Source organism: Kogia breviceps, chromosome 7 (assembly GCF_026419965.1).
Source record: "Kogia breviceps isolate mKogBre1 chromosome 7, mKogBre1 haplotype 1, whole genome shotgun sequence".
NCBI lineage: Eukaryota > Metazoa > Chordata > Mammalia > Artiodactyla > Physeteridae > Kogia > Kogia breviceps.
In genome coordinates, this window is record NC_081316.1 from 16092288 (window position 1) to 16114357 (window position 22070).

The 22070-nt window shown below is 56.0% G+C and overlaps 3 protein-coding genes across 16 annotated transcripts; 2 read left to right on the forward strand and 1 right to left on the reverse strand.

Annotated features, from left to right (window-relative positions):
• Positions 1-70: 70 nt before the first annotated feature.
• Positions 71-9121, forward strand: SNX32 (sorting nexin 32). 4 transcript variants are annotated; one of them, XM_067037582.1, is made up of 13 exons: positions 71-580; positions 4936-5040; positions 5405-5515; positions 5637-5758; positions 5955-6078; positions 6240-6344; positions 6540-6645; positions 6808-6883; positions 7114-7153; positions 7909-7995; positions 8101-8260; positions 8336-8421; positions 8762-9121. In XM_067037582.1, the coding sequence occupies exons 1-13, from the start codon at positions 545-547 to the stop codon at positions 8813-8815; spliced, it is 1212 nt and encodes a 403-aa protein (XP_066893683.1). In that variant the 5' UTR covers positions 71-544; the 3' UTR covers positions 8816-9121. The 4 variants fall into 4 exon arrangements, with proteins under 4 accessions (XP_066893683.1, XP_066893681.1, XP_058925991.1 ...); XM_067037580.1 differs by having other exon boundaries at positions 76-580; positions 8075-8260; XM_067037581.1 differs by lacking the exon at positions 6240-6344 and having other exon boundaries at positions 404-580; positions 8075-8260.
• A 1382-nt stretch (positions 9122-10503) lies between these two features.
• Positions 10504-14146, reverse strand: CFL1 (cofilin 1). Of its 5 annotated transcripts, none has more exons than XM_067037583.1 (5): positions 13975-14102; positions 12432-12644; positions 11750-12057; positions 11394-11470; positions 10504-11170 (listed from the first exon to the last, which is right to left on the reverse strand). In XM_067037583.1, exons 2-5 carry the CDS (start codon positions 12453-12455, stop codon positions 11058-11060), a joined length of 522 nt encoding a protein of 173 aa, XP_066893684.1. In that variant the 5' UTR covers positions 12456-12644; positions 13975-14102; the 3' UTR covers positions 10504-11057. The 5 variants fall into 5 exon arrangements, with proteins under 5 accessions (XP_066893684.1, XP_066893685.1, XP_058926010.1 ...); XM_067037584.1 differs by lacking the exon at positions 13975-14102 and adding an exon at positions 13022-13972; XM_059070027.2 differs by lacking the exon at positions 12432-12644 and having other exon boundaries at positions 13975-14146.
• Positions 14147-16219: 2073 nt separating this feature from the next.
• Positions 16220-21942, forward strand: MUS81 (MUS81 structure-specific endonuclease subunit). 7 transcript variants are annotated; one of them, XM_059069999.2, is made up of 16 exons: positions 16220-16680; positions 16774-16900; positions 17147-17229; positions 17777-17875; positions 17991-18059; positions 18219-18304; positions 18582-18722; positions 18898-18993; positions 19080-19201; positions 19295-19392; positions 19958-20074; positions 20169-20264; positions 20446-20574; positions 20651-20754; positions 21604-21687; positions 21779-21942. In XM_059069999.2, the coding sequence occupies exons 1-16, from the start codon at positions 16546-16548 to the stop codon at positions 21843-21845; spliced, it is 1653 nt and encodes a 550-aa protein (XP_058925982.1). In that variant the 5' UTR covers positions 16220-16545; the 3' UTR covers positions 21846-21942. The 7 variants fall into 7 exon arrangements, 4 of the variants coding, with proteins under 4 accessions (XP_058925982.1, XP_058925981.1, XP_058925983.1 ...); XM_059069998.2 differs by having other exon boundaries at positions 16229-16680; positions 16774-16903; XR_010841297.1 differs by having other exon boundaries at positions 16236-16680; positions 16774-16903; positions 20651-21418.
• The last annotated feature ends 128 nt before the right edge of the window (positions 21943-22070 follow it).

The following is a 22070-nucleotide window of genomic DNA, read 5'->3' on the forward strand; positions in this document are numbered from 1 at the left end:
CTCGCCATTCCCCTCACCCACCCAGCCCTCTGGCCCGCCTCCCTGCCCACCGCCTGGAGGGCGCGCGACTAGGGTAGTGCGCACGCGCAGGCCGCGCCAGGCCACTAGAAGGCGCGGCCCAGAGGGGCGGTGGGCGGGAGTCAGCCAGCCTGGGGCGTGGGCTGACGCGACACTAGACCTCTGCGATCCTAGAGCCCCACCCCTCCCGACTCCATCCCCCACGCTGTCGCCTGTTCCCGGCCCTCTCAGTTCCGCGCTGCCCCTTAAAAGCTGGGGCCTGGGCACAGGAACGACAGGCGTTGCAGCCAATGGCGTCCCGCACGGTAAACCTGCTACCCAATCAAAACGCGCGGCTGCGAGGGACCGGCGTGGGACCACGCCCAGCTCCAGGTGACTCCTTGGCAGGGAGGGGAGAGTGCCTCTGTCAGCTGATAGGATCCCCACTGGGTCCGTTCCTCGGGGCGATTTACCCGGGACCAACCTACGGGAGCGCGCGGGCAGTGACCCGCCGCGGAATTGTGTGCTGTAGTGGAGAACGAGAGTGATGGAGGAGCATCTAGAGGCTGGGAAGGAGAGCAAGGTACAGAAAGGGTGCAAACACCCTCCCAACCTTCACCTCACTCCATGATACCCAGTGATGCCCAATCAGGCAGTGGTGTGTGTGTGTGTGTGTGTGTGTGTGTGTGTGTGTGTGTGTGTGTGTGTGTTCGTGCCCACGCATGAGCTAGAGAAAGGTGAGACCTGAGCAAGGGGTTGGGGCGCTTCTGTTGCATCAGCATGGGGGCTGGTGATGATGTCAAAGGAGGCAGGGTTTACCGTGGCCCCGACAGATGTAAAAGGACTCATCACTCTTACTCATCCCCTCCCCAGGACCGACTCATGCTGGTTTGATGGGGAAGAAAAAGGAAGGATGTTAGGGATTGAGAAGGGGCTGGAGTACCCTCCTCCTTTCCCAAGGTGGGGGAATACTGTTCAGCACTAATGGCTTCACTTGTGTATCTATGTTCATGTAATCATGAGACCATTCATTCTTTCCTCTTGACTTCATTCAACAAATAGTTTCTGAGCATCCTTGTGCCAAGGATGGTTAGGGGTGGGGCATACAGACGTGCACACTTTTAGGGGTAGGAGGAATGTGCCTAGTGGGCTGTGACTGAGGATAAGGATGGAGCAGCTGTGGTCCACCTTTGAAGTCCCATCTCCCTCAAGCAGTTACCAAGCAGGAAGAGGACAGGGGACTTGGGGGCCTATTGCACCAATAAGCCAGACTTTGGTGGTGGGGGGAAGTTGGACAGAGGAAGAGCCTGCCATGGGGGTGTCGGAGAAGCCAAGAAGTGAGGAGTGGGGATCAGTGGAATTTGAAGAAGTGAGAGGGGTGAGAGACCAAAGTATGGAACAGAAAGCATCTGTTTCAGTGTTTATCTATGTTCATATTCATGGTTAAATTAGTTAACACAGGGACTTCCCTGGCGGTCCAGTGGTTAAGACTTTGCCTTCCAATGCAGGGGGTGCAGGTTCAATCCTTGGTGGGGGCGCTAAGATCCCACATGTGTTGTGGTCAAAAAACCAAAACATAAAACAGAAGCAATAATGTAACAAATTCAATAAAGACTCTAAACATGGTCCGCATCAAAAAAATCTTTAAAAAAATTAGTTAATATATATAAAATGCTTACAGCAATGCCTGGCATATAGGTAGAGCAAATATAAGTGTTAGCTATTATATTACTATTACTGTTACCAGTAATAGTGGATGCTATGTGTTCTGAGGATATACTGGGCAGTCAAACTGATGGGTGCACCCCTAACCTTTGTAGATGCCAGACTCTTTGAAAATCTATTATTAGACCATGTCCTCCAGAGTAATCATTGCCTTCTTCAAAATTCTCCTATAAATATAGAGAAATGAAAAGAGTAATAAATGAATATGTAAGTAAAAATATAACAGAGAAAATGAAATAACATAAAATACTTGACTAATCTAACAGAAATCAAGAAAGAAAGAATAAAGCAACTATACTCCAATAAAAATTATTTTTTTAAAAAAGAAAGAAAGAATAAAGGAACCAAAAACAGATGAGATGAAGAGAAAACAAAAAGTAAGATGGCAGGTTTATAGCCTACTATATCAGTAATTACAATAATAATGAATGGAACAAAAACGACAGTTAAAAACAAACATCTGGGCTTTCCTGGTGGCGCAGTGGTTAAGAATATGCCTGCCAATGCAGGAGACACAGGTTCGAGCCCTGGTCCGGGAAGATCCCACATGCCGCGAAGAGACTAAGCCTGTGTACCACGACTACTGAGCCTGTGCTCTAGAGCCCGTGAGCCACAACTACTGAGGCCTGCACACCGCAACAAAGAGTAGCCCTCGCTCGCCGCAACCAGAGAAAAACCGCACACAGCAACCAAGACCCAATGCAGCCAAAAATAAACAAATAAATAAATAAATTTATATATATATTTTTTAAATTACTGAGAAAAATTAAAGAAGACCTAAATCACTGGAAAGATATTCCATGTTCATGGATTGGAAGATTCAGTATTGTAAAAACATCTGTCCTTCTCAATTTGATCTATAGATTCAATGTAATCTCAATCAAATCCCAGAAAGTTCTTTGGGGGTAGAAATTAACAAGTTGATTCTAAAATTTATGTGGAAATGCAAAGGACCTACAATAGCCAAAATGATTTTGAAAAAGAACAAAGTTAATTCTACCTGATTTCAACGTTGCCTGTCAATTACACTAATCAAGAGAGTGTGATATTATCAAAAGTATAGATATAGAGATCAGTGGAACAGAATAGAGAATACAGAACTGATCACACCTATGAGGTCAATTGATTTTCTACCAAGGTGTACACTAAAACAAATCAATAGTGAAAAAATAGTGTTTTTAAACAAATAGTGCTAAAATCACTGGCTATTTATAGGGCAAAAATGAATCACAACCCATACCTTACACTGCATACAAAATGAATTAAATGGATCACAGACCTACATATAAATATATGAAAATGGATCATAGACCTAAAACTGTTAATTTCTAGAAGAAAACAACAGGAGAATATCTTCATGACCTTGGGGTAGGAGTGCTTCTTCAAGAGTACACAAACCACAAAAGAAAAGATTGATATGTTGAGCTTGTAAAATTATAAGCCATTAAGAGAGTGAAAAGGCAACTCATAGAGTAGGAGGTATTGGCAAAACATATAAATGACAAAGGGCTTGTCTCCAGGATATTTAAAGAGTTCCTGCAAATCAATAAGAGAAAGATGATCTGATTTTTAAAAGAGGATGGCAGGGAGGAGCAAAAGACTTGAATAGGCACTTTACAGAAGAAGATAGCTGAATGTCTAATAGGTACATGACATGGTGTTCAATGTCATTTCTCACCAGGGAATACAAGTTAAAGCCACTATGCACTATTTTTTTTAAAAGATGTATTTATTTATTTGGTGGCGTTGGTCTTAGTTGTGGCACGTGGGATCTTTGTTGCCGCGTGGTATCTTTGTTGTGGCACGTGGGATCATTTTTTTTTAAGTTGCGGCATGTGGGATCTTTTAGTTGTGGCATGCGGGATCTAGTGCCCCGACCAGGGATTGAACCCGGGCCCCCTGCATTGGGAGCATGGAGTCTTAACCACTGGACCACCAGGGAAGTCCCCACAATGCAATATTACTGTACCTCCACCAGTAAGGCTAAAATTAAAAGGACTAACAGTTCTAAGTATTGGCAAGGATGTGGTGCAACTGGAACTTTCATTCAATGCTGGAGGGAGTGTGAATTAGTACAGGCACCTTGGAAAACTGTTTGGCAGTATCTATGAAAGCATTTTAAACACATGCCTACCCTCTGACCAAGCCATTCTCATACCCAACAGAAATGAGTACTTAGGTCCCTCAAAAGATATATGCAAGAATGTTCATGGCAGCTTTATTCATAATAGCCCCAAACTTGAAATAATCCAAATGACCACCAGCAGTAGAATGGGTAAACTATGATATGGTCATATGATGGAACACTACACAGCAATGAAAAAGAAACACTGCACTCAATGACATAGATGGGTCTCACTAAAGAACATGGACACAAAATAGTATATACTGTGTAACTGCATTGATATGAGGCTCAAGGCCAGGTAAAATTTATCTATGGTGCTAGAAGTCTAAGAGTGGTCCCACACTGTCCCACATAAGTGCTAAAGCCTGTGAGAGGAGACAGGGAGGCCTCTGGGTGTGAGAGGTGGGCAGGTGTCAGTTTATATACTGGTAGGCAGTACTTGAAGGGAGAGTGGCTTCTGAGCCTCTACCTCTCTCCCTGGTGCCTCCTGGCACAATGGTGTCGACAGAGCAGGTGTTCAGTAAATGCTTGTTGAGGCAGCTCAGCGAAAGAATGAACTAGTAACTCGGTGCCTCGGGGATCTTTTTTTCACTTAGAGAAAAAATACAAGTGCTTGGCCTCCAAGTCGGTGCCTCTTGGCACCAAACGTAGTGAATGGAATGGTCTCAGGAGCCCCTCAAAAGGGGTGGGACCGTTTTATCCAGCTCACTTTACACCTGGTGAAAGGTGCCTGAGGTAACCAGCTGAGAAGGGGTGGGCAGGTAACTGAGGAAGTGCATGGGGTTTGGAACCAGAAACTCTGTTCAAATCTGGCCCTGCCACTTTGCAGCTGTGTGATCTTGGCCAAGTTATTTCACCTCTCTGGTGGTCGCAGCTTCCAGGCCTATAAAACGGGGAGAGTTCTGCCTACCCCAGAGGATGGCAGGGTGGGAAAGTGTCATTGTGAATCCCTGAGCAGTGACGTATCGGGATCCCTCGGGAGGTGGGGGGGAACAGCCGGCGACCCCAGGGCATGGGGTCCTCGCCTGTGGCGGGGATGGGCGGGGGGGCCGTGGTCAGTCATGCCAGGGACCTCCCTTCCCCCACAGCCCTCCTCCATGTCCACGGACCTGCAGGGAGACAGCTCCTTACAGGTGGAGATCTCTGATGCCGTCAGCGAGCGAGACAAGGTGAAATTCACTGTTCAAACCAAGGTGAGGCTGCGCCGGAGCGGGGTGAGGGGTGGGGCGGGGGGTTCAGATGGCTGCTTCGGGAGGCTGGCACGCAGATGCCCGCATAGCCTCTGGGCCCTGCTCCTCAACCTGCTCTTGGCCCCCGGCCCTCTGAGAAAGAGGGCATCTTGTCTAGTCTCGTACAGCCTTTGCCTGCCTAAGGCCCCAAGTCCTACCATCCCCTGACCACCCTCCTGAGGGTGGACATGGACGCATGAGCCCCCACTTGGGCCTCCCCTGGGATGTGGGATTGGGGAGGCCCAAAAGTGGGTGCCCAGGAAGCTTGGTGGGTGTCGGGTTTGGGAAGGGGAGGAAAGACATCTCAGCTAGGCTCCCCGGCTTCCAGAGCTGCGTCCCTCACTTCGCCCGGACCGAGTTCTCAGTTGTGCGACATCATGAAGAGTTCATCTGGCTACATAATGCCTACGTGGAAAACGAGGAGTACGCCGGTCTCATTGTGAGGAGGGGCCGGCCTGGTCACCCCAGGGGAGGCCGGGAGGCTGGGCCAGGCTGCGGGGTGCGGGTGACGGCCTTCTCAACGACGAGAGGACTTCCAGCTCTGTCCCTCCTTGGAGCAGATCCCCCCAGCCCCTCCAAGGCCAGACTTTGAGGCTTCAAGGGAAAAACTGCAGAAGTTGGGTGAGGGAGACAGCTCTATCACACGGGAAGAGTTTGCCAAAATGAAGGAGGAGCTGGAAGCGTGAGTGCCGCCTCCCTTTCCTGTCTGTGACAAAGCCCCAGCCCAACCTCTCCTGACAGCCCCAGGGTTTCTCTCCCGACTGTCCCCTGTGGATGTTTAGGACCCTGCTCCTCGCTCCAGGGCTGCCGAGGGGGAAGGGGGCAGGAGGGGGGAAGGAGCCAGGGAGGGCCCACAAGCTGCCTGCCATCCTCTGCAGGGAGTATCTGGCCATCTTTAAGAAGACAGTTGCAATGCATGAAGTCTTTCTGCAGCGCCTGGCGGCCCACCCCACCCTGCGTCGAGACCACAACTTCTTTGTCTTTTTGGAATATGGCCAGGATGTGAGCTGGGCCACAGAGCTGGGGTCCCCCCTGGGGGTGGGGGGCAAAGCTCTAAGTGGGCTCAGGCGTCTGTCTCATCAGCTCAGCGAGTGGTATATGCCCCCGGGGTGGGAGGTGCAACTGCCCACCCTGACGTCTCACCCTCCCCACGTGTGCCTCAGCTGAGTGTCCGAGGAAAGAACAGGAAGGAGCTCCTTGGGGGGTTTCTGAGGAATATTGTGAAGTCTGCAGATGAAGCCCTCATCACTGGCATGTCAGGGCTCAAGGTGACTTGGGGGGCCCCCCTCTCTGGATTCAACCCAGGGCCTCAAGTCCCCAGCAAGAATTGAGACTCTGGGTGCCTGTGGGAGGGAAGCCACTGATGGGGCCCTGCCTAGAGGGAGATTGTGCCACGCCCGGGAGCCCGAGGCTATGCTGCTCCTGGTGACTCAGTGTGAGTAGGTCCTGTCTGGCTCCCTTAGGAGGTGGATGACTTCTTCGAGCACGAGAGGACCTTCCTGCTGGAGTACCACACCCGCATCCGGGATGCCTGCCTTCGGGCAGACCGAGTCATGCACTCTCACAAGTGTACGCAGGGGTCCAGGGGCCCCGGCTTCTCCCCAGTGGCCTTACTCCCCAGGGGAGAGGAGAGAGCAGGAAATGCCCTGTGTCTGGCCGTGGCCACAAACACCAGGGGTGGGTCTTGATGTGCAGACCACGGGGCTCTGATAGACGGCTTTTCCCCAACAGGCCTGGCAGATGATTATATCCCTATCTCAGCTGCACTGAGCAGTCTGGGAACACAGGAAGTCAACCAGCTAAAGACGTGAGGACTCCCTCTTGCCCTCTGCCCTCTTTCTTTGCCTGTAATACTGTGTCTGTCCATGAGGGGTCACTCCATGGAAGCCTACTATCAGCTCTAGTGGGAGATGCAGAAGCTCCTCTTGGGCTTTGGGAGAGCAAGGGAGGGAGGGTTCCCCAAGGGGGACCTAAGGGCAAGGAAGCTTTAAGCAACCCCTAAGACCCCTGCCCTAACTCCTCCCCACCGCCTCCTAGGAGCTTCCTCAAATTGGCAGAGCTCTTTGAACGATTAAGGGTGAGTACTGCCTTCCGTGTTGAAAGGCCACCCAATGATCCTTTGCAGGGAAGAGAGTGTCCCAGGAGAGGGGAAAGCTCCAGGGTCATTTTGGAATGTTCAGTGATAACTTGGGCTCAGTGAGCCCTGGACTCACTCTGCAGACTCGTTTAATAAGAGGATGGAGTGGAGACAGGGATCCAGCCTCAAGTGTGGGTGTGTGGTGATGGGGGAGGAGGTGGGAAATGGGCTTGGCGAGGCACTTACAAGGATGAGCCACGTGCCTCTGGCAGACTGTTCGGTGCTGCCAGCATCCTGCCCCAGACACACTCTTCCTGAACTCCTCTCCAACAAAGTCACCCGAGTGTGCCAGTCTTCCTAAAATGTCCGTTGGACCCCATCTCTTCCCTGCTCAGGGCCCTTCAGTGACCCTATCCCTCCTAGAAACTACCCAAGACACAAAGCCCAAAGTCCCTAGCTTGCATCTTAAGCCTGTTGGGATCTGGCCCACTGCTGCCCAAGTGCCCCACTGAACTTATGGTTCCCTGAAAACATACCAGGCTTGCACACCTGTTGTCTAAGCCCTACTCAACCCCCAAGATCCAGATCAGATGCCACCTCCTCTGTGAAGCCTTCCCTGGCCTGCTCCCCTGAACCTCAGGGCTTGACATAGTGTGGTTATCAAGTGACCCTACTTGGTATTTAGATGAGCAGCACCCCCAGTCCTTAGCTGCCCCCCACCAGCTCCCTCCCCAGCCTCCACTTTCCTGATTCAGAAACTGGAGGGCCGAGTGGCTTCTGACGAGGACCTGAAGCTGTCGGACATGCTGAGGTACTACGTGCGCGACTCCCAGGCAGCCAAGGTGAGAGGTGGCCCCAGAGCAGACCTCAGGGCTGGAGCCAGCAGGGAGGGCGGGCAGGCAGGCAAGGGCCGTGGGCCAGGGATCCTGTGCCCCTGCCGGCCCCAGGACCTGCTGTACCGGCGGCTGCGGGCGCTGGCAGACTACGAGAACGCCAACAAGGCACTGGACAAGGCGCGCACCAGGAACCGGGAGGTGCGGACCGCCGAGAGCCACCAGCAGCTGTGCTGCCAGCGCTTTGAACGCCTCTCCGACTCAGCCAAGCAGGGTAAGCCCCACGGCCCTGGAGCCCCTGCCACTGCACTGCTGACTCTGCCGGGGTCCCCATTCCTCTCTTCTCCAGAGCTCATGGACTTCAGATCCCGCCGCGTCTCCTCCTTCCGCAAGAACCTCATCGAGCTGGCAGAGCTGGAGCTCAAACACGCTAAGGTGAGCCCTCCAGCCTCACCGAGACTTCTTGCTGCTTTCCTGGCCTCCCACCCCTGAGCCTCTAGGCTCTTATCAAGTGTTTTGGTGCACGGGGGGGGGGGGGGGGTGCGGTGCGGTGGAGCTGGGGGGGAGGTTAGGCTGCCAGGAGCAGCCCCAGCTGTTCAGGGCCACAGTTCCCCATCTTGGATCAGGGCCATTCCCTTCTGTCATTGGTAGTTAGGCCTCAATAAACAGTAGCTGTTATTGCTGACCACAGGGATGGGGACAGAGGAGCTATCCAAGGTGGGGTAACAGAGGGGGTAGCAGCAGACGGGAGATATCAAGAATCTCTCCTCTGCAGGCCAGCACCCTGCTTCTCCGGAACACCCTTGTCACCCTCAAGGGGGAACCTTAGAGCCACCAGAGTCCCCCCAGACCTCCCACCCCAGCAAGATGCCTCCTTCCCCACCCCAGGAGCTGCTCACCATGCCCCGTGACTTCTTGGGGCAAGGCCTACCCCTACCCCAAGGTGCCAGGCCCTGCAAGATAGGGCAGCATGGGCACCACACTTGGCCACAGGTAAGCAGAGCCCTAACCTGGGGAAACCCAGGGGCCCTGACCTCCCTCCCCAGAGGCTATGGGGCAGCCTCAACCCACCTCTAGCCCCAGAGTTCATTTGTCTCCAGCTTGTTCACAAATAAAAAGCCTGGTTCTGTAGCAAGGAGGCTTACTTGTCCTACCTTCCCAGTTGGAGGGCCCACCAAGTACATCCTCTATCGGAGCACCATGGTAGAGACCAGATCCTGGGGGAACACGGGGGGGACACCCCTGCAGTGTCTTCAGCCACTTTTCAGAGTGCCAGTAGTACTCTATGGGAAGGTACAAGACCCAGAACTTGGAATCCAGGAGCAGTCTTCATGGCGTGCCACCACCCCCATAAACCCTGGCACAGACCACACATAAAACGAATTATAAATCCTCTACACCCTTGGGTTTCCCTGGTGGCGCAGTGGTTGGGAGTCCACCTGCTGATGCAGGGGGCGCGGGTTCGTGCCCCGGTCTGGGAGGATCCCACGTGCTACGGAGCAGCTGGGCCCATGGGCCATGGCCGCTGGGCCTGTGCGTCCAGGGCCTGTGCTCCGCAACGGGAGAGACACACGACAGTGAGAGGCCCTCGTACCGCCAAAAGAAGATAAAAAAAAAACCTCTACATCCATTTCCTAATCAGTAAAATGGAACTACCCCTTCCTGCCTCCCTACCAGAGATGCCAGCAAGCTCCAAGGAACTAAGGAACCAACTCTTTAACTCCAGGAGGCTTTTTTTAGTTGATTGGGGGGAGGGAAGGGGCAGGGTATAAATCCTCCATCACCACCACCCATAGGGCAACACTTCCACCTTTACCTGCGGGGAAGGTGAAAACCCAAAGCATAGGCTGGAAAGAGCCCACAGCAATGCCAGCAAGAAGCGTGGGGCTCCAGCCAACACCCTCTTGGTTAAACACAGTAAGGTGGAGCCCAAGACACCTGGGTCTGAAGTCCTGGACTCCACCTGGCTGACCCCGCCCCGGACCCCAGCCACATCTGCAGAAGACCAAAGACTCAACCTGGCTTCTGACTCACAGTAGCCACTGGACCCAGCCCTCATAAATGAGTCAGCCATCCAGGGAAGAGGGCAGAGCAAAGACCAAATACTGAAGATGGAGAAAAAGCTCAAGAAGCAACCAGTGACTTGCAGTCTCGGGGGCCACATCTGGGCAAGACTGCAAGGGACTGAGAATGGGCCTCACTGTCCTGCTGCCCACCTGGGTCAAGGCAACAGAAGAAGCCAGTTCAGGGATTAAGCCCCTCTGTTCAAAGGAACCCCTGCAGCCAGTAGCAGACACACCCTGGCTCAGCTACCTTCCAAATAGCCAGGCTGGTGCTAACTATGACACCAGGATATAGAGAGGGAACTATCAGAAAGGAGGCTCAGCTAGTCACTGGGGCCAATTGAGGGTGTATGGGGCTGGCTGGAGGTAGGGTTAGGGAAGAGATGCTATTCAGTCTCCCAGCCTACCCACCCCCCAAGGTCCCCTGGGCCCCAACCTCGAAACAAACATCCCATTAGTGAGCCTTTTTATTGTTGTGGTTTTTTTTGTTTTTTATGTTTTTAATTGAGGGTCGCTTACTGGTCCTGCTTCCATGAGTGGCTATGACCAGGGGCAAGGGAGAGGGGAACCAGGCGGCGCAGGGAGGGGTCATCTCCACAACATTCCATTTATACACAGAACTAAACAGACAAGCACAGAGTCACTATTGCGGTTAGAAGTTGGCAGCATGGGAAAAGGGAGGAACAAGGAGGGAACTGGGGTGTCGTTAAAAAAAATACAGGTCCCCCCCAAACAGGGGTTCCTGGGGGGAACTTGGTCTGTTTCAACCCAAGAGGAATCAGAAGATCAAAAGCGGTTTGGGAAGGCCAGAACCGTCAGGGATGGAGGAAGGAGGAGGAGGAAGGTCCAGGGGGTGGGGGGGCTGTTTGGCAACTGGGGTGAAGGGACTGCCCTCCCCCTGCTGGGATTCCCCCCAGCCCCTCCGGTCTGGCAGGAAGGGGGCAGCCTGCAACCCCCATGGGCAGGTCTGGGGCTGCCAGATGCTCCAGGCAGGGGGCTGGAGGGGGCTCACAAAGGCTTGCCCTCCAGAGAGATGACGGTGCTGCCCCCCAGCTTCTCTGCCAGGGTGCAGCGGTCCTTGACCTCCTCGTAGGAGTTTGCTTGCAATTCATGTTTGATCCCTGTGGAGGAGAAGAGGGATTGTCTGTGAGGAGGAGTACTGGGGCGGGGGTGGGTGTGCTGCGGCTGGGAAGGAGCCAGTATAACAGATGGCGGGATAAGGCTACATCCAACAGGCAATGAAAAGGAGACAGAGAGAGAGGGCTCTCCACCATGCGGTCCACCCCACCCTGCAGGCAAGGCCTGAACGCAAGGGCATACGGCACCACCAACGCTGGCCCTTACCCGTCAGCTTCTTCTTGATGGCGTCCTTGGAGCTGGCATAGATCATTTTGCTCTTGAGGGGTGCAGACTCAGGGGCCCTGGAGGGAAACAGAATCAGAGAACTTGCCGCAAAGCCCCCTCCTCCAAGGCTAGCAAGTGCCCTCAAGCGATACAGGACTTCCAGAAACCCCTGAGCTAGCCCCTAACATTCAAACTTTTATCAAGTTCCTCACTGACAGGCATTTTATTACAACACCCTCCCCTGAAACGCACACCTCTGGGTTAACGAGGAGCCACAGACCTTCCTGTCCTGAGAAATGGGGGTGGGGCAGAGCTACGGCAGGTGACAGGAAAAGGTGCCTGCAGGAGAAGCTCACCAGAAGATGAACACCAGGTCCTCCTTCTTGCTCTCCTTGGTCTCATAGGTTGCGTCATAGAGGGCGTAGCGGCAGTCCTCGCCTGGCAGCATCTTGACAAAGGTGGTGTAGGGGTCATCTACAGTCTGGCCCACATCACCTACCAGGATCTCCTTGCCCTCCTCCAGGACAATGTTCTTCTTGTCCTCGCTCAGGCAGAAGAGCACCGCCTTCTTGCGCTTCTTCACCTCCTCTGGTGTCGACGACTTACGCACCTTCATGTCGTTGAACACTTTGATGACCCCATCAGAGACAGCCACGCCAGAGGCCTAGAGGACGAGCCACATGCACTTCATATGGAACAAGTTTCTGGGACGTGCCCTGAAGTCCCTCCTTTGCTTTTTTAGGAAATTTGTCTAGATGTCAACAAATATAGTCCTCAGCCCCAAGAGGTCATTAATCCCCTTCCCAAGACAAGTATCACTGTTTTCCCACCCAAGCCACTGTCAAAGGATCAGATATGACACAACCCCAGAAGAGCCGCCATAGAAGAGACCTCTGATCACATAATTCAACACCATTCCTCCCCACCCAAACATCCTGCAGGCTAGATTAAAGACCTGTGAAAAAGTCTTGGCCAAGATGTGAGCCCAGAATTAAAAGAACGTACAGACTCACGGTAAAAAAAAAAAAACAGACTCACGGTACTCAGTCTCAGCTTTTGCATAGTGCTGACTCAGAACTTCGCAGAGAGTAGAAGGGGACCCAGACAACCAGGTCATAGTCATCTCTAAGAAAGAACCAGGACCCACAACGCTAGATGGGTCACCAACGGTGCTCAACAGTTCTAGCAAGCCCATCAGAACTGTTCAACGCAGTTATCACACAAGGTATCCCTTTCTCTGCTGGAGTCTTCCTAAACCAAAGCAAGAACAACAAACCCCTAATTACGGCCCTACCCGGCAACTCCCTGTTCTCCGGAAAAAAGTGCAGGCCCTAAAAGTCGCTGATAGAAGTTAGCAGTCCAAACTCAAGGGCCCACGGTCCGTGAGAGCTCTTTAAACTTCTATTCTGGTCGTGTTGGGGGCCACCCTAGACAGGAATGGGAGTGAGACTGTCCACGGTGAAATCTGTCCCCGCTCCCGGAACTGCAGAGGAAGCCGGCCACGTGATTGAGCCGCTTCCGGAGTAGGCGGGGAAAAGAGATCCGCTAGACAGACCCCTCCCCGAAAAAAACCCAAACCTAGAAGAGGCAGCACCTCCAGGGCCTCAACCCTAAGGAAGCGCCCTTACCGACAAGCTTATCGGCCCCCTGCGCTGCGGGCCTGGACAAGTTACCCAACCTTCGGCTCTCGTAGCCCTCGGGACGAACACAGGGGACGGGGTGGTTTCCGGGCGGTGCCAGCCTGGGTCACTTCCCTAAACTCGGCTCCACCCTCAGGCCCCATCCGGGAAAGCCAACAGCCCCGCTGGTCCACGGCTTCGGGCCCAGCAGCCAGGCCTGATCGTGTGCGCACGCGCCGGCCGACAGCGCCGTTCCAGCCTCAGCCGGGTGTACTCTGCGAACCCAGCTCGCCTTGTGAGCTCGCTAGCTCCCGAGCACGGCCGTGATCTCCGCGGTGTCCGCTCTGTGCTGCGCGGTGCAAGTCTCTAATCCCAGGCGCTTGCGCCCGGACCCGGACACCCCCGCATCCCCGCTAGCCGCGCCGCCCCCGCCCCTTGCGAGCATCCCTGCCACCTGCTCTCGAAACAGACCCGCTAGAGAGGGAGGGTGACGCGGAGACAGGAACAGCCCTTGGGTGGGGCGCGCGCCCGCCGAGACCGCTCGCGCGCTTTTCCTTCGCCGCCCCGGGCCACGTTTGGATGCCGCGTGCTCCCGTCGAGCGCGTCCCCGTGAACCGACTCTCTTCGGCCCCGCTGCGGCGCGCGACACCGGCTGCTCAGCGAGGGACGGGCGCGCGCGCCCTGGACCCCTCCCCCACGGCCCTTGTCCGCGCGGGCGCAACAGCGGGGTGGGGGAGGGGAAGGGAGTCCAGGGGGCGCGCGAGCGACGTCCAAGCCGGCCCTCACCAGCGCCCGCGGGCGCGCACGCGCGTCCCGGCGCCGCCCGCCCCTCAGCACGAGACCCTCATCCCGCCCGGGGAGCTGGGGGAGGGGGTGCCGACGTTGCTCCCCCGTTTCCTTTAGCGCGCGCAGATGATCGACTCGCAGGCGCCTCCCCTCCGGCGCTGTGGCCTGCCGCTCACCATGTTTCCGGAAGAGAAAAGGAGATAGCAAGGAGAGCCAGAAAAGACAAGAGGTGCTGCAGCTGCTGCCGGGATCCGACTGAACGCGGCCTCTCCCGGCCCCTTCCGTTTAGTACGAGCCGCACAATGAGGGGCGGGGCGGGCTTCCGGCGCTCCCCCCGCGGGCCGACGGGAAATGAAGTCCGAGGGTCCTGCGCCGTCTTCGGGCTCGCTGGGTAACAGAGTCTTTTTCACCTGACGGCCTGCCGGCTCCACGTTGCATACTGGGAAATGTAGTTCAAAACAGCCGAGAGAGGCGGGGCTATGGCACGGAGAGCGCACCCGTTGGTCGAATTTCCCAGGAAACGCTCGGAGCTGAGCGAAGGCCTCGGCGTTGGGTAATATGACCTGAAAATGAGACCCGACTTCGCGGCTCTCTACCTCGGAGGGAAACGGTTTTCCTAAGATCCATCTTGGTACTATCTGGATCCTTTGGTCTGAAAATGTTCAGTGAGTTAGTGTTTTGTTTTCCGAATTGAAACACCTATTCATTGGCCTGGAATCCAGTCCTAGAGCACGGAGAATCGCAAGTATAAGGCACCTTCTATCCAATAAACACTCATTAAGCATCCTCTATGTGTAAAGCCACTCTTGTCTATTAATAAAAGGCCATATGCAACGTCAATAAAACAAGAGAAAACAACACAAGGGAAAGGCTACAAGGAAATCTTTGAAAATAGAGATTTGTACTTGTTTTTAGGGTGTTTGGCAAAATCATGAGGTAATAAAGGGAGGACAGGGATTTGTGCATTTAATTCAAGGATTATGTGCCTTTTACTAAACAGTGAAAAGCGGAAATAGATATTAAACCAAACTTGAGTCTCATTCTCGAGTTGGCAACCAGGCATATGGTTAATTAGTATCCGCAGAAATTGAGACAGAAGCTCTGTGGGAGCATAACCTTCAAAAAAAGAAACTGGGGTGGGGGACTCCGGGAAGATTTCTTTGGCCTCGAACAAAGGCCATGGCCTCTTACTCTGCAGGAAGAGAAGACAGGGTCGCAAACAAGAGAGTTGGGGGCATTGATCCCATATGCAGAATAAAGGGTGGAAATGAAGAGCCAGAAGCCTGGTCTTCAGGACCCGGGGAGCGACTCCCGAGAGTGGGGTACGTCGCAGAGCATGCCGGGTGTTGTAGTCGGGGACCTTCCGCCGCATCGTCTTCCAACCGAGCTCCCGGGAGCCTCAGGTGGGGGCCACAGCTCAACCGCCTCCCGCAAGCGGCCCTGCCTGGAGAGGAGGCTGGCTCCACCTTTTTTGAGCTTCGGAGTTTCCTAGAGCAACGACGAGGGGGAGGGAGACTTCGCAGTTACCCTGGAGACGCGCTCCCGCCCGCCCCTAGCTGCGGGATGCCCTAGATGTCCTTATTAGGACAAGAGGCTAGAGGGGGCGGGGCCAAACCGAACGCCCGCTGGAGGCTCCTTATAAGGCAGCGTCGGGCGGGAGGCGGGAGTGTGGAGCCAGCTGGGGGGTGAGGGACCGAATTGGGGCGGAGTTTGAAGGGGCGGGCCTGGAAGCTCTGGCGACCGCCTCTCCGCTCCAGTAAGGCCTCAGATCCGCACCTCGCCACTTCCGGTGTAGCAGATGAGGGCTGCTCTAATTTGCTGGCGAGACTCTCGTGCTGAACTGAGACCCCTCTGCATACTTCCCATATTAACCTCCTTGAGGGTCCCCCACCTCCAATGAGTCTCAAAAACGATGAAATGTTTTCGCCTTGTCTGGGCTTCTTACTCCCAGTCTGCTACCCCGAATCCAACAATGTGCCCACTTCAGCCCCTCCCACATATCCCGATGTCCAGTACCTCCTATTTGTTCTCTCTCTACTTGTCCTCTGTCCCCCTTTCCCCGTCCTGCAAGCTTTGGCCTTCCCTGCGTGCCCCCGACTTCGCGCCCCTCCCCCATGGAGGCCCCAGCTCGGGATCACCATTTCCTCGGAGGGTCTTTCAGCTGCTCTCGCGTTACCTTTGTGTCCTCATTCCCTGTACCCATTTCTAATGTCCCTCCGACAAAACTACCTGCAACCCATTTGTTCCCCGCCCGCCCCTGACTCTTCATAACCCCAGTCTCTACACCGTCCTCCGCTAGAGCGAGCCTGAAACTGACAACCTTAGGTTACTCGGTGTGCACAGCCCCAACCAGACCTCCCAGCCACAGGGCGGCGCTGACCACCTTCCTATCTCCTGCACAAAGAGGACACCACCCCCACCCCCACCCCCGCTCTCGAATCTGGGGTGGGAGGAAGCGGCGGGTCAAGGCCTGGGGCGGGCGGGGCGCATCCGAAAAGCTCGTCCTGTCCCGGGGCGGCGGGAAGGCGAAAGGCGGTAGAGACTACGGTTGGCAGCGACCACTTAGAGTAGTACATGGGCGTGAAGGGCAGCAGAAATCAGTCCTCTGGTTAGTTCCCCGCGTGGGACCACGTGATTGGAGAGTTCCCGCCCTCCCCCGCCGGAACCAGTTGTTCGAATACCGGCTCCAGAACTAGCGGCATTTCAGTCCTGCCGGCGTGAGGGCTGGGGCTCACGCCCTGGGGCTCATGGCAGCGCCGGTCCGCCTGGGCCGGAAACGACCGCTGCCCGTTTGCGCCAACCCGCTCTTCGTACGCTGGCTGACCGAGTGGCGGGACGAGGCAGCCAGCAGAGGGCGCCGCACGCAATTCGTGTTTCAGAAGGTGGGTTCTGGCCGGGCCTGATGGGGGACAGGTGCTGGCCGGGCCAGACAGCCAGGTCCACCCTGACCTGGTACTGTACCCCTACCCCGCCAGGCACTGCGATCCCTACGGCGGTACCCACTGCCCCTGCACAGCGGCAAGGAAGCTAAGATCCTACAGCACTTCGGAGACGGGCTCTGCCGGATGCTGGACCGGCGGCTGCAGCAGCACAAGGCATCAGGTGGTGAGCGCTGGGAGCAGGGGTCGGTGGTCCCCTGAGCCTCCCCCAGACGCAGCCTCTGTAACCACCTGGGATACTTCGGCTTCAAGCTCCCTACTCCTGTCCAAGTTGCTGTTTGACGTCGGGCTAGTGGTTGACTTTTTCAGAACCTTACCTCTCTCACCAACCACTTGAGCTGGCAGCGTTCCAGACCATCCTACCTGCTGGATTCCAGGGTCCAGGGTTGACTCTCTTCTACTCCCACAGGTGACCACGCCCCATGTTCACCACCTGGAGCGAAGAGTCCAGCCCGGGAAAGGCCTGCCAAAGTCCAGGATCCTTACATGCCAGTGAGGAGAGGGCAGGGGGAGTAGAAGGGAAGGCAGGAGCCCAGGAGTAAGGTTTTCTGGCTTGGGGGACTTAGCTGGGCTGGGTCCAAATCCCATCAGTGACACCTGGCTCCGGGCAAATGACTTATTCTGTCTGATGCTTAGGTTTCTCATCTGTAGGTGTAGATAGTGAGTTATAATGAGTCAGTTGAGAGAATTCCATGATCAAGCTATTTAGGTGGCCAAGCCCAGTAAGTTATGGAATTTACTGTTGAGTCTTCTTGTCTTACCTCCTCTGTCCTGTGCTAGAACTGAGGCTGGGCCAGGCCGATTACACCCCTACCCCACCCCCCGTCCCCTGAAACTGTCCACCGTCTCATCCCAAGTTTGCAGGAGATCATACTATCACATGGCCCATTTTACAGATACAGAAGCTAGAGAGGCAGCTGAGTAATTTGCTCAGGGCCATTTAGCCTGTTGAGATAGAACCTGAACCTCAGCTTTGCCAGGGATTCTGTCTGCAACAGCTGGCTGGCTTTTGGCTTCAAAGGTCCCCTGTACCTTTCAGGGTCCAACGCAGCTCAAAGCAGGAGGCTCTGGCAAGTATTGGCCAGCTCGGCACTCGGGAGCTAGAGCAGTACTGCTGCTGCTGTACCGGGAACACCTGGTGAGCGCCTGACCAAATTGGGAGTTCGGGGAACTGAGGCCACGGGCCTGCGGCTCCTGGGGCAGGCTGCTCGGGCACTGAACCTAAGTTGGTTACATTCTTGCCTTGGTTACAGAATCCTAGCAGCCACGGCTTCCTAACCAAGGAGGAGCTGCTGCAGAGGTGTGCCCAGAAGGCTCCAAGGGTGAGCACTGAGAGGGGGAAGGAGGGAGCCAAGTGGCTCTGATCTGACCCTGAGCCCACCACAGGCTGCCCTTCTTGGGAGCAAGCAGTGGGGTGGGGCAAGGGAGTGGGCAGGTGGTAGCCCTGGGAGCTCTCTACGGCTCTTCTCCCCTATGAACAGGTGGCCCCTGGAAGTGCTCGGCCCTGGCCAGCCCTCCGCTCCCTCCTCCACAGGAACCTGGTCCTCAGGACGCAGCAGCCAGTTAGGTGGGGAGAACGACGTGAGATGCGGGAGGCAGGGCTGGGGAGCCCTGCAGTCTGACATGTACTTGTTGCCGACCTGAGGAGTGGCCCTGGGCAGGTCCAGAGGCTGCTGATCTGAGGGCCGAGAACATGGCTAGCAGGAGGGGGGTTGGGCAGCCACTGGCCTTGTTTGTGAAGGGTCGCCAAGGCTGGTGAGACCAGCCTAGCTGGGTGCAGGCAGAGGAGCCCGCCAAGTATGAGTGAAGAAGGGAGATCTGTGTTCTCCTTTTCCACCCACCAGGTACTCACTGACCCCAGAGGGTCTGGAGCTGGCCCAGACGCTGGCTGAGTCGGAGGGCCTGAGCTTGTTGAACGTGGGCAGCGGGCCAGAGGAGCCCCCTGGGGAGGAGCCTGCGGTGCCAGGAGCGGCCTCAGCTGAGCTGTGAGGAGGGAGAGTGGGGAGAACAGGGGAGCAGGAGTCGTCCCCAAAATGAGGCCAGGACCCCACCGTGTCTCCATCAGCTCCAGCTGAGCTGTGGCTGCCCCACCTCCTAGGGGTTAGAGCAGCAGCAGCCCCAGGCTTGCACACGCCGACTCCCACCCCTTCTCCCCGGTAGTGGCGCCAGCGAAGGGAACATCCAGCAGCCACCGCTGGAGCTGGGGCCTGGAGAGTACAGGGTGCTGTTGTGCGTGGACGTTGGCGAGACCAAGGGGTGAGTGAGGTGGGGGGAGGTGGGGGAGAGGACGCAGCGAGGACCCTGGCCTGCCCTGCCTCAGGCCTCCCACCGTGCAACTCCAGGGCGGGACCCAGGTCAGAGCTGCTCCGAGAGCTACAGCGGCTGCACGTGACCCACACGGTGCGCAAGCTGCACGTCGGGGACTTCGTGTGGGTGGCCCAAGAGATCAGTCCCAGGGACCCGGGTAAGGGGTGTGGACGGGCAGGTGGGGGTCAGAGGTAGGGCCTGGCGGGTGAGGGGACGTGAGCCAACGGGACCCTTCTTGGCCTCTCGGCAGCACGACCTGGAGAACTAGTCCTGGACCACGTCGTGGAGCGAAAGCGGCTGGATGACCTGTGCAGCAGCATTATCGATGGCCGCTTCCGGGAGCAGAAGGTTCCGTCACTGGCCTCACCACCCTCCCTGCCCCGGGGCCTGCTCAGGGGCACTCCTGGGTGGTATCCAGGCAGAGCTCCCACACCTCCAGCCACACCCCCTCTAGAGCTGCTCCAGGGCAGCCCCGAGATCAGACCCCCCTCGGGCCCCTCCAGGTGCACAGTAGCTGTGCAGGGTCTCTGGGCGGGGCCGAGGGGCACATTGAGACCCCTAGGGTGTTCAGCCCCTGCAGTCTGGGGTGAACAAGGCTCACCCCTCCAGGAGTGGAACCGCAGCAGCTGTGTGTCAGTGCTGGCTGCTAGGCTGACCCCAGAGGCCACGTGTAGGCCAAGGGAAGCTTGAAGAATGGGCATCGCTCAGAGGGTGGCAGGGCTCTCTGTGCAAGAGTAGCGGCGTGAGCAAAGGTGTGGAGGCCACTCTGAGGCAGGCGGAGACGCCAGGGAGGATGAAGAGGCGGGCTGGTGGGACCAAGGTCTTGTGACAGTTTTGAAGGTGACTTGATGGACACCTAGCATATGAGCATCCAGGTCTTGACCCACCTCACCCTCCCCAACTGCCTGCCCAGTTCCGGCTGAAGCGCTGCGGCCTGGGGCGTCGAGTATACCTGGTGGAGGAGCACGGCTCAGTGCGTAACCTCAGCCTTCCCGAGGGCACGCTGCTGCAGGCTGTCACCAACACTCAGGTGAGCTGGCAGGGCAGGGCCAGGCTGGCAGGGACCCCATGGTCTATGGCTCCGCTCAGGAGCCACTCTCCTTCCCTTGGCTCCTCTTCTCCAGGTCATCGATGGCTTCTTTGTGAAACGCACAGCAGATATTAAGGAGTCAGCAGCCTACCTGGCCCTGTTGACAAGGGGCCTGCAGAGACTCTACCAGGTGAGCAGATGCACCCGTCCGGCACCGGCCCCTCACTTGGGTCCCGTGTTCCCTCAAGGAAGGCGAAGTGAGTGAGATCCCTGTTTCTCAGGCTGGCCCACTGAGGCCTGGGATGGTGCAAGGCCTGGCTGGGGTTTGTCCCCTAGAACTCTGGCCTGGCCTCAGTTCCCTCTTCCCTCAGGGCCACACCCTCCACAGTCGCCCCTGGGGAACCCCAGCGGACCCTGAATCGAGGGCTGGGTCCTCCCCAAACCCTCTCTGCTCGCTCCTCACCTTCAATGACTTCAACGCGGGAGCCATCAAGAACAAGGTACTGCCTCTGCCCAGCCCCTCCTTATAAGGTCCAGCCCTGGGCCGCTCCTTATATGGTCCTCCCCTGACCCCAGGCCCAGTCTGTGCGGGAGGTGTTTGCCAGACAGCTGATGCAGGTGCACAGAGTGAGTGGGGAGAAGGCAGCAGCCCTGGTAGATCAGTACAGCACCCCTGCCAGGTAGGCTGCCACAGAGCCCCTTTCCTCTGCTCCCGCCCACCCTGCGTGGACATCAACTCAGCCAGTGCCTTGCGGGTGGTCTGGCTCTGTGAGGGCTGGGTTGAGACCCAGCTAATACCTGAGGAGTTCATGGAGGTCCGGTGGTGAGGAGGACAGAGCCAGCCAAGACCAGACAGAATCTCAGGCATTGGGAGGAGGGAGAGAGAGACATTCTACAGTAAGTCCTCTACATACGAACAAGTTCCATTCCGAGAGCACGTTCATAAGTCTGTTTTGTTCGTAAGTCTAACAAAGTCAGCCTCGACACCCAACTAACACAGTCAGCTATATACGCTTGCTTCTGGACCTCCTGGGCTTGAAACAAAGACACTCTACTACTGTACTCTATATAGTACTGTAGGGTAAAGCACACGAAAGCACAACCACCTGTAGAGGATGCACGTGAGTGAGCGTGTACACCAGACACGTGAACTAACTTACATGATTGGACGTGCGAACATATGTTCGCACCTTTGAAAGTTCACAACTTGAAGGTTCGTATGGAGGGGACTTCCTTCCTGTACCTGGTGCAGCAGAGAAGGCTTCCTGGAGGAGTGGGCGCGCCTTGAAGACTGGGCCAAGAACAGCCATACTTGGGAAACATTTGCAGGAGCATGAAAGGAGGGTGAGCAGGATGGAGCAGGGCCTTGAATGCCAGGTTCAGGAAGTGCAGCCATGGTTGTGACTCCTCTAACCCACGCCAGCCTCTTCCGGCCCATCTCCCGTGACACTGCCCTGAGCCACTTAGGATGGGCCAGCAGTCAGCCATTGCCAAAACTTAGAAACTCATGCTCCCCACCCCACCCTCAGCCTACTGGCCGCCTATGACGCCTGTGCCACGCCGAAGGAAAAGGAAATGCTGCTGAGCACCATCAAGTGTGGCCCACTGCAGAGGTGAGGGCAGGAGACAGAACCTGGAGAGAGTAGGTGGGATGCGGTTACCCTCACCCAGGCCTGACCCTCACTTGCCTTTCTCTTTGTGCAGGAATCTGGGGCCTGCTCTGAGCAGGACCTTGTCACAGCTTTACTGCAGCCACGGCCCCCTGACCTGAGCTATGCCACAAGACAGACCCCCGCCCCCATCTTCCCAGACTACGCAGCCTTTTAACCGGGATCTTTGGGCTACAATAAAAATCTTAAGTGTTTGCAGCTTTATGTGTTAGGAGGAGATGCCAGGCCCCAGGGATCTTGTAAGATATCCAGGTAGGAACTGGGGAAACCATTGGGTCCAGTTTTTAAACTGAGCTCCTCAGGACCCCTGGGGTTCCCTGGCAGGG